Source organism: Aplysia californica, unplaced genomic scaffold (genome assembly GCF_000002075.1).
Source record: "Aplysia californica isolate F4 #8 unplaced genomic scaffold, AplCal3.0 scaffold00249, whole genome shotgun sequence".
In the NCBI taxonomy this organism is placed as follows: Eukaryota; Metazoa; Mollusca; class Gastropoda; order Aplysiida; family Aplysiidae; genus Aplysia; species Aplysia californica.
The window spans coordinates 772,517-783,145 of NW_004797519.1; the positions used below are offsets into that span (position 1 = coordinate 772,517).

General features: G+C 41.0%; 1 protein-coding gene across 1 annotated transcript in view; it reads left to right on the forward strand.

The window, feature by feature from the left end:
- Positions 1-10,629, forward strand: part of LOC101862044 (tyrosine-protein phosphatase non-receptor type 13) — a gene marked incomplete at its 3' end in the record, with an annotated part of 44,141 nt that overhangs the window by 19,724 nt on the left and 13,788 nt on the right. The window contains 7 exon segments of the mRNA XM_035970301.1: positions 1,573-1,723; positions 3,112-3,403; positions 3,818-3,868; positions 4,449-4,669; positions 6,238-6,326; positions 7,606-7,727; positions 8,188-8,282. Of these exon segments, the coding sequence (XP_035826194.1) occupies positions 1,573-1,723; positions 3,112-3,403; positions 3,818-3,868; positions 4,449-4,669; positions 6,238-6,326; positions 7,606-7,727; positions 8,188-8,282 (1,021 nt within the window).

Here is a 10,629-nt window from a genome sequence, read left to right on the forward strand (position 1 = left end):
TAATCATATAGCCTATTGATTTGCCTTTGCTTTTGATGAAACAATCACTCTTCTATCTTGAATACACGTCAGTTTATTTGCGTTTAAAGGAGGTGGGGGATCGCTTGGTAGCAGAGGTAACTTTAGCGAGAAAATGGCCGCCAAAGTTTGGTGACTTCCAAAGCTTGAGAGACCTTGGAAACTGCTAATTAACTTTTTTTTTGTGTGCCTTCGGCCAAAGTTTATCTATAAAATCCACACCGAAATGTATTCTTTAACGGACCTAGAAGGTATTGAGCCAAAAAAAAAAAAGAAAGAAAATTTGAAAAAGGTTTCCCAAAGGCCAGAAAAATGCCGGTTTCCTTGATTACACTATTTTGACAAGCGCCTGATTTCATTTTGCTGCCTCACATATTCACAAACATGATTCATATGTCATCGTGTTCATGTTCTAGTACTTGGGTGGAATGTTCTCACAATACGGTTCAACCAGATAGGGTCGAGATCCTGAAATGTCTCTCTCGCCAGCTGATTGAGGAGGAAGATAGGGAGGCAGAGGCCAGTACTGCCGTGGAGAGGATGATGCTTTTGGGAATTAAAAGAGGAAGAGGAAAATCTGGCATCCTTGCAGGAAAGAACAGAAATACGTTCAACCAGATGTGCACTGGCACAATCAGTAGAAGGACCCTCGCCAACATTTTGGAGAGAGCAACGGAGCATCAATGGACATGTCCGGAGTGCAGGGATGTTGCTTCCTGAAACAATAATAATAATCTCACATTCACTGTGAGTGGTGTGTTGCCGTACCCACAGACATGAGTGGTATGCCACTGTCATGTTCACATTATACTTGGTGTGCCATTGTGCTCTCATCGTTCATTGAGTGGTACTGTATGGGTTTGGCCCTCCTGCTAGATCATATTGTATTATTTACCAGCAACTGATACTTGTTGTTTCAATTTTAAGTCATTTTTTATCTTATTGGAAAAATGCCACCATTTGAGGTCATGATTTTTATAGAGAGAGTATATTCTTCGTTCCTTTGTTCATAGTTTGAAATCAAATTGTTATTAAAGAATAAACGCTTTATAAGTGAGCTGTCAAAGGATTGGGGGGGAAATGATTATATTTTGCCAAGACTTCTCAAAATTGCTTATTGATTTTCCAAGTTGAAATATCAAATGGCAAGAGAAGGTAATTGAAAGCAGTCAAATTGGGTATGGTGGTAAACATATGTTTTTCTCTTGCTAATTGCACAAGAACTATTTTCTCGTTAATGATAATGAGACATCAGAATTATACTTTTCTCTTGCTAGTCGCTACCGTTAGAATTACAAAGTTCTTTCTACTCAGTACCTAATTTTGAGAAATTTGATGTTAAAAAATTTGAGTGTCACGGCATGTCAAGCTTTTTCGAATGCAATTCTTTGAATATCTTGATAACGACTCCGAATAATCTTACTATTTGGATAGAGCAGACAGAACATTTGGTTTCTGACCTTATGTTCTTAGCAACTCAAACCAGCCAAAAATGTCAGATAGAGCTTTTGTGATTCTAAGGTAGCATAATTGCACAATAACTTGTCTGTGTAGATGGAGAGCATTTTTTCCTGGATGGAGACTCTAAGCTGCACAAAGTGTCACCAGAGGGCTGGAGAGAAGGGCCCAAAGGTCATGCAGCTCCCATCCCCTTCGTGCTGTATGTGAGAGTCAAGTTCTACCCAGAATCCCTCACAGATTTTCGGTAAGCGACTTGTTCAGTTTTATTTTTTGTTTTGTTTATTGTAGTTGTTGTTCTTGCTTTTGTTGTTGTTGTTGTTGTTGTTGTCAGTCTGAAATTGGCGGATCACCCCCCGGGGCAGTGCCACTGACTGTAGTGTCTTTAGGCCATTCTAATCTTCTGGGGCTCTTATGACCTTATTCAGTTGTGAGTGCTGTAAAACCTCTACTAAAACTAAAACTTAAACTGTTTCCTTGTGTACAACTTTTGTCTTCTGTCTCCTTGTGTATGACTTGTCTTTTATCTCTTTAAGTACAATTTCTGTCTTTTGTCAACCCCCGGGGCGGTGCCACTGACTGTAGTGTCTTTAGGCCATTCCTAAAGGGGGGACATTTCTCTTTCAAGCACAGTAGAATTGTAAATGGGCTGATTTATCATGTCATGCTCATAACTGTGCCTGATCTGCAACAGGGAACTGCTGCTTTTTCTTTCCTAATCCTTACTATTGTCATTTTCCTCTACTTCTTTTGTATGTTTGTCACTCTCTTGTGACCTGCTATTTCCGGGGTGCCTTGATAGTTGAAGCAGACCTTGTGCTATTGAAGCTAGAGAGGTGAGCAGAGTAAGTCTGATTCCCTGTAAAGATTTCTCTTTTGACACCCACCCCTTGGCGCTCTTATGACCTTATGCAGTTGCGAGCGCTGTAAAACCCTCTACTATAATAATTTTTTTATTTTTTTTTAAATTGGCGGATGGTTGGAGGGTGCTCCTGGTTGGTCCTACCTTTTCTCTTTCCCTTTGTTGGTTCTGTTATCTATTTTGCCAGGTTCACAAACATGCTGTGTACATTGTCATTTTCTGTTAGTTTTGGAGACCCCCGATCCCCCTTATTACACTCCTTAAATAAATGTCCAAGTATACTATGCACAATATTATGAGTGGGTGGTTGGCGGGTGCTCTGGTGTGGTTTGCTCCTTCTTTCCTGTTAAACATCTATCGGTGGGTGGTTGGCGGGTGCTCTGGTGTGGTTTGCTTCTTCTTTCCTATCGAACATCTATCATCCTTATCTCTCCTCCTTCTTTTTCTGTGTTTGTTACTCTCTAGTAACACATCTATTCTTTGACACTTATATGACCTTATTGTGTTGCAAGTGCTGTAAAACTCTTATGAAAACTAAAACACTATTATTATGTTATAAAACACTATTATGTTGTAAAACACTATTATGTTATAAAACACTATTTTGTTATAAAACACTATTTTGTTATAAAACGCTATTATGTTATAAAACACTATTATTATGTTTGTTATAAAACACTATTATGTTGTAAAACACTATTATGTTATAAAACACTATTTTGTTATAAAACACTATTTTGTTATAAAACGCTATTATGTTATCTGTTTCCCAGACACACCAGCAGCTACCATCTTCTGTACCTTCAGCTGAGAAGAGACATTCTGGAAGAGCGAGTGACTTGTGACCAGGATACCCTCGCCCGTCTGGCGGGCCTGGCTTTGCAGGCCGAGTACGGGGACCAAGCGGCCGTTGCCTCGGGGGAGGACTACTTTGTGGCCGAGCACTACTTCCCACTGGCCGCGGTGAGACGTCTAGGCAGCAGCTATGTGTATACCCGAGGCAGCCAAGAGCACAAGGCCTGCAAAGGAATCCCCTGCTCGCAGGCTGAGATAGAGTTCATTAAGGTGAGCTGGCAGTGTATTGTGCCCAGGAATTGTGTATGCGTGTGTATTGTGTGTGTGTGTGCACCGGGGGGGGGGGGGGGGATCCTTTTAGAAAAATGTGTGCTGTCTACATCTGGATGTGTGCCGTCTGTGTGATTGGAAATATCCTAAAAATGTGCTATCAGTGTGTTTGGAAGTGTGCTGTCATTGTAATGTGTGCTAATAAGTGTGCTATCAGTGTGTTCGGAAGTGTGCCTTCATTGTGTTTGAAAATGAGTTATCACTGTGTTTGACTAGATCGATAATAATATTACTGAGTTTGAAAGTTGACATTTACAAACTTTCAACAAGTAATTGGTCCATCTGTTTTGTGTTTCATCGAGTAATAATATTGTTTCTACGTAGAAAGTTAATTGAATTTTCCTTGTGTTTCAGCATGTGCGCCATTTGCCTGAGTATGGCATTCATTTTTACAAACTTTTCAAGGTCAGTAGTGATTTTACTCTAGTTAAAACAGGTAGATTCTTTTTGCTTCTTATTCATGAAAGCAAATTCTGCATTGGTATAACATCATATATATATATGATATGTGTCACGACACAGTAGAATCGGGTACTCATAGATTTTTTGACACGTGGAGTTATTGGTGTAATCTTAAAGCTTGTTCATTTGTCTTGTTTTTGATGATGTATACCATCTGTCGTGAATAGAAGTTGATATATTTGTGATGGAAGGAGGTGAGGGTCACCTGGTGTCAGAGGTAAAATTAATGATAAATGGGCGACAGAATTTGGTGTCTTCAAAAGTTTGTGTCCTTGGAAATGGCAATTTTACATTTTTTGTGCCTTTTATCAACATTTTTCAATAAAGTCCACACAGAAATGAGTTTTTAATGGCCTTATAATGTGTTCTCCCCCCCACCAAAAAAAAGTTTAAAAAAAACTGATCTGAATTGCCCAGCAGGTGGGAAAATATCGGTCTATTTGATTTCATTCTTTTGACAAAGACCTGGTTTCTCCAAGATGCCGTACGTATAGCTACAGTATACAACATTAACCCCCCACAGAACAAATCAGACACACAAGCATTCTTGTGGGCGGGCCTGAGCCAGCACAGTCTTGTCCTGGCGGAGCCCGGCAATGGTGGCCGCTGTATCACGCAAGAGTACCCGTGGGGCTCCATCCTCAAAATCTCCTTCAACAAACGTCGCTTCAGCCTGCAGCCCAAGGTGGAGGTGGCTCGGGGCAAACCTCCAAAGCTCAGCTTCTACACAAACTCGTACAGAACGTAAGTCTTTCCTCGTCTGTATCATATTTTAAAGTAGTATAAGTCTTTCAATGTTGGACTGGAATCTTCTGGGTAAGAGATGAAGGGGAAGGCCACGTGGAACATGGAGAAGAGTCACAGTGAATGATGTACAGTAAAGTGGGAAGACATGGAATAATACAGAGAGGCTAGCCCAGGATAGGGAAAGGTGGAAAGGGTTTGTCTGTGGCCCACACCAACTCCTAGAGAATTTAGAATTCAAGGCGCTACCATACTTTCCTACCCCGACTCCTACACAAGTCTATCGTGATTGATTCCAATTCTACAGCACTTTCTTTTTCACACAAACACCGACAGAGCTTAAGTCCCCCCCCCCCCTACACTCCTACAGGAAATTGATGAGTACACTTGTCTTTTAGATAAAATTCCACCATTCTCTTCCAAGAACTCGACAGACATTGCTTTACTTTTACACCAATTTTTACAGAATGTAAGTCTTGGAAGTTGTACACCAGCGCTAGAGAATTTCAGTCTTCATTTTACTTCTGCACCAGTTCCTGTGGAATGTTAGTCTTTTTAGTTCTACACCAGCTCGTAGAGAACTTAAGTCTCCCCTTTTTTCTACACTAATGTCTACCGAATGTAAGTCTAAAATTTTACCCGACTCCTACAGAGAATAAGTTTCTTCTTATCTACATCAGTGCCTATTGGACCTAAATCTTCACCCTACAATCCTACACAATTCCTGCGGCACTTATATGACCGTATTGTGTTGCAAGTGCCATAAAAGTGTTACAAAAGCTAAAACTAAAACTGCATGACTCATACAGAAATTAATTCTACATCTTACTCCTACACCACATCCCACAGGATTTAAGCTTTCATCTCTGTTCTACACAAACTATATTATTTACTCTGTCTTTGCCACACTCCTACAAATACTCCTGCAGGATCAAAATCTCCGTCTCAGCTCACACAAACTATTACTGACCTCAAGTCTTCACCGCACTCCTGCTCCAACTCCTACGGAATTCAAGTCTTTTTTTTAGTTCAACACCAACTTTAAGTTTCTGTCCTACTCCAACACCCAACTCCTATGCAGCTTCAGTCTCCACCTTAGTTCTATACTAACTATTACTTGGCTTAAGTGTCCATGACATTCCCATAGAATGAACGTTTTCACATTCAATGCCAATTCTTTCAAAACTTTGTCTCCCCCTTACTTCATCCCAAACTGCTACAGAGCATGAGTCTTTTCACTATCTATCCTGTCTCCCATGAAGGGAAAAGTATGCTTTCCATTTCTGTACAGTCTTGCATTTGTCTTGTCCTGTAGAGAAGAAAATACAAATAATAGGCTTGCATCTATTTTGCATCATATGTGAAAGAAAAAAGACTTACATCTGTCTTGTGTCACATATAGGGAAATGCAACTGTGACACACTTGCATCTGTCTAGTGTCTTATATTGGAGAAAGCACCAAGCACAGTTCTATGCGTCCATCATTTGTCTTATACAGATGAGAGCTCATATGATTACAGTTCTCCTCATACTTACAACTAAACTATCTTGTCTCTTTACACCTGCAGGGGAAAATACCTGCTGCAGTTCTCTACAGACTTACATCGCTTTCAAATCAGAATGAGGACCCGTCCCAGCAACTTGGAGACGCTGGCAGGTGAGGGAGACATTTTGTTTGCTTGTCAGGCCGAGGTTTCCTTGGCTTTGACTTGTACATTTTGTTGTGCTGCTAGTCACTGTTTGTTGTAAAGATAGTCTCTGTGTTTTGTATAATTTGTATCTGCGTGTTGAGTAGCTGATCGTTGTGTGCTGTGGGATTGATCGCTATGAGTATGTGTCGCGTAGCTTGTTTCTGTGTGTTTTGTTATTTGTACTGTTTGTGTAACTTGTCTCAGTGATCACTTTGTGGGTGGTTGGCGTGTGCTTTGGTGTGGTTTGCTTCTTCTTTCCAATGAAACATCTGTCGTCCTTATCTCCCCTTCTTTTTTATGTTTGTTACTCTCTTGTAACACCTTTAATCTTCTGGTGCTCATATGACCTTATGCAGTTGCAAGCTCCGTAAAACCTCTACTAAAAACTACTGATCACTTTGATTTGTGTAAATTGTGTGCCCAAATGTTAGAGAACTTGTCTGTGTGTTGTATTATTTGTGCTGTTTGTATAACTTGTCTCAGTGTGTTATGTAACTGATCACTTTGATTTGTTTAAATTGTGTCTAAATGTTGGATAACTTGTCACTTTGTGTGTTGTGTAAAACTTGTACTGTTTGTGTTATATAATGCGTCACTGTTTTGTGTAACTAATGTCTGTGTTTGATCAGGTTTCACTGTCTGTTGTGTAATGTGTCTTTGTGTGTTGTGTTATTTGTGCAGTTTGTCTCAGTGTGTTATGTAACCGATCACTGTGTTTTGTATAACTAATGTCCAAATGTTGAAGAACTTGTACCCTGCGGGGCAGTGCCACTGACTGAAGTGTCTTAAGGCCATTCCCAAAGGGGGGACATTTCTCGTTCAAGCATAGTAAAATTGTAAATGGGCTGACTCATGAGTGTCAAGCTCATAACTGTGCCTGATCTACAACAGGGAACTGCTACTTTTTCTTTCCTAATCCTCCTTTACTTCTTTTGTATGTTTGTCACTCTCTTGTGACCTGCTATTTTTGGGGTGCCTTGATAGTCGAAGCAGACCTTGTGCTGTTGAAGCTAAAGAGGTGAGCAGTCTAAGTCTGATTCCCAGTAAAGACTTCTCTTTTGACACCCACCCTTTGGCGCTCATATGACCTTATGCAGTTGCGAGCGCCGTAAAACCCTCTACTATTAAAAAAAAAAAAAAAAGAAGAAGAAGAACTTGTCCCTTTGTTTTGTGTGACTAATGTCTGTGTTAGATAACTTAACGTGTCACTTCGCGTTCTGCAACTTGTCTCTTGATGTGTTGCAGGCGACACATCTGTGTGGATGGAACGTGACACGGCAGACGCCGGTGTGGGGGATGACGTGGTTTGTCTTGACACAATGGACATGATGACGGCCCCTCTGGCCCATGTGGACCCCAGCCAGCTGGTGAGTGACAGGCCACGACAAGGCATGATGTGTTGAGGAGTGTCTTTTCCCTTTTGCGTCAGTGTGCTTTTTTTCTTCACTCAAACAAACAATACTCACAACAAATCTGCCGTATAGAGATGTAGTTAACTTTTAAAACAGAGGCATTTTCTTTTGCTTAATGCCACTGACAACATATTAGACTAGTTCAGACTTCGCAACTTTTTGAGATCTTAACTTACTGTAGTTATGGGGGACCATGGGGATTCTTCTTTCTTTTGTGAAGTCTGAGGTTTCGTTGAGTCTGATGTTGATTTTCACAGCATACATTGTTATATCTCTCACAAACACATAACGATGTAAGCTCAACTATTATTTTGAGAGGGAACTAAAACTAAATTCGATAAGGAAGTTGGAGGGGAAAAAAGGACTCAAAATAAGCTGGTGTGCACCTTTTGTTAACTTTTCTTTTTATCTTCAGGCATTACCTGATGACGATGACGACGATGAAGATTTTGATGAGCCAGCAGCTAGTCCATCTCACTCTAAGCCTCAGCAGACCCTGCAGTACCGCAGGTAAGCATTACATAATATCTACCAACTGTCATCATCATTGCCTTTCTCACCCTGGATCAGGGGATGTGCCTATCCTGGGCTAGCCTCTTGATGTTATTCCATGACTTCCCACTTTTCTGTACATCAACTTCTGTGACTCTTCTCCAGGTTTCCCATGGTCTTCCCCTTGTTCTTTTACCACGTGGGTTCCAATCCGACACTTTCCTTGTTATGCAGCTGCCCGACTTCCTGAGAGTTCGCTAACGACTGTGCATTGTGTCGATCTTGTCACAATGTCTTGCGTCTGACAATTGCGTCTTTTATCTGATGATTGTGTATTGTGTCTTTCATGTCACTGTCGTGGAATACTGTCGTAGAGACTTGTAATGGAAAACTGTTTTGAATAACTAGCGTGAATCACAGTAGTGGACAACTGGGTCGGACGACTGTGACTCTGTAATGGACTTGAAGTGGACGGTTCTGACTTTGTAGTGGGCAACTGTGACTTGTAGTGGACAGTTGTGACTTTGTACTGAACAGCTATGACTTTGTAGTGAACAACTGTGACTTGTTGTGGACAACTGTGACTTGTAGTGAACAATTGTGACTTTGTGATGGACAACTGTGACTTGTAGTGAACAACTGTGACTTTGTGATGGACAACTGTGACTTGTAGTGAACAACTGTGCCTTTGAAATGGACAACTGTGACTTGTTGTGAACAACTGTGACTTTGTGATGGACAACTGTGACTTGTTGTGAACAACTGTGACTTTGTGGTGGACAACTGTGACTTGTAGTGAACAACTGTGACTTTGTGGTGGACAACTGTGACTTGTTGTGGACAGCTGGGACTTGTAATCACCTTTGGAACTTGTCCTTCTACACACTTGCACTCCTGCACTTTGTTGCCATTCTTGCTATTTTCGTTCAGGATTTTCTTCTGCTTTTTAAAGAATATGTTGAGTCTGATTTGACAGTTGTGTTGTTTTTCTGAATCACATACTTGCATTTTTTGCTTGCACTGAAACGTTTTGGAAGTTTGATCGAATTGAGAAAATTTCCCAACACACTGCACTGAAAAAAATTGGTTTTCATTTCAACCCTAGCGGAGCCATGGCTGTGTCCATGATTTTCTTGCTCTGTGGCACTGGCGCCATTTTCTGCGAATGTTCTGCTTCTGCTCACTCTTGCTGAATGTCCTGCTTTGAAGCATGAATGTCATTTTTTGCGAATGTTTTACTCTCTCTGACTGACCTGCTCTGAAGCATGAAGTTATATGTTCTATGAATGTCCTACTCCGTAGTGTAGTTAATCCACTAACTATGAATGCCTTACTCTATAGCATGGATGTCCTATTCTATAAACGTGGCTGTTAAAACGGTGCCACGGTCTGCCTGTCTGCCTTACTTTTTCCTTTTGTTTATTGACTTTTTAAACCAAACTCTGTGGGTGGTTGGAGGGCGCTACTGGTAGGTCCTACTTCTTTACTTTTCCTCTTTTGTTTCTGTCTGTGTCTTACTTTTTCCCAGCACTAAATGACCATTATTGTGTCAATGTGCTTCTCTTTACTCAAACAAACAAACATTAACCAAACTCAAAGCATAGATATGCTATTCTGTGAATGTTCTACTGCATACTAATGGCCCACTCTGAGTCCTGGATGTCCTCTTTTACGAATGTCCTAATCTGTGACAGGGATGTCCTGTCCTGTCCTATGAATTTTCTACTTTAAACAAATGTTCTACTCTGCAGCATGACTGTCTTACTTATGAGCACGAATGTACTATTTTAACTATGTCCTCCACTCCCCTTGATGTCTTTCTCTGTTATCATCAGTCTCTGGATGTCTGTCTTTGTGTATGTCCTCTGCCTTGAATCTCCTTCTCTGTGAATCGCCTCCTCTACCCAGAAAGTCCTCCCCTGCCCCAAATCTCCTCCTCTACTTTGGATATCATTCTATCCTATTATTTAATATCGTCTTCTTCCCCGATTGTCCTCCTCTGTGAATGTTTTCTTTTGCCACGGATCTCCATCTCTGATTTGAACGTTCTGTCCTGTTAAAAAATGTTTTCCTTCTTCCCTGAATCTTTTCCTCTTCCTCTGCTTAAAATGTTCTGTTCTGTTCTGTCAACGTTTTTCTTCTGTTGTCAGTCATCTCCTCTGCCTGGAGTCTTGTCTACTGCCCTGTCTGGCTTTATCGTCGCCTCCTCTGGTTTGAATCTCCTCTGTGAATGTCGGTCTCTGTCCCAATTGTCCTATTCTGTGAATGTCCTCCTCTACCTTGAATGTCCTCCCACTTTGTTGTTTGCCTGAGCATGTATGTGACTTTGCCTGCTGTGGCCTTCCGTGTTCCTCCTCCCTCTCCC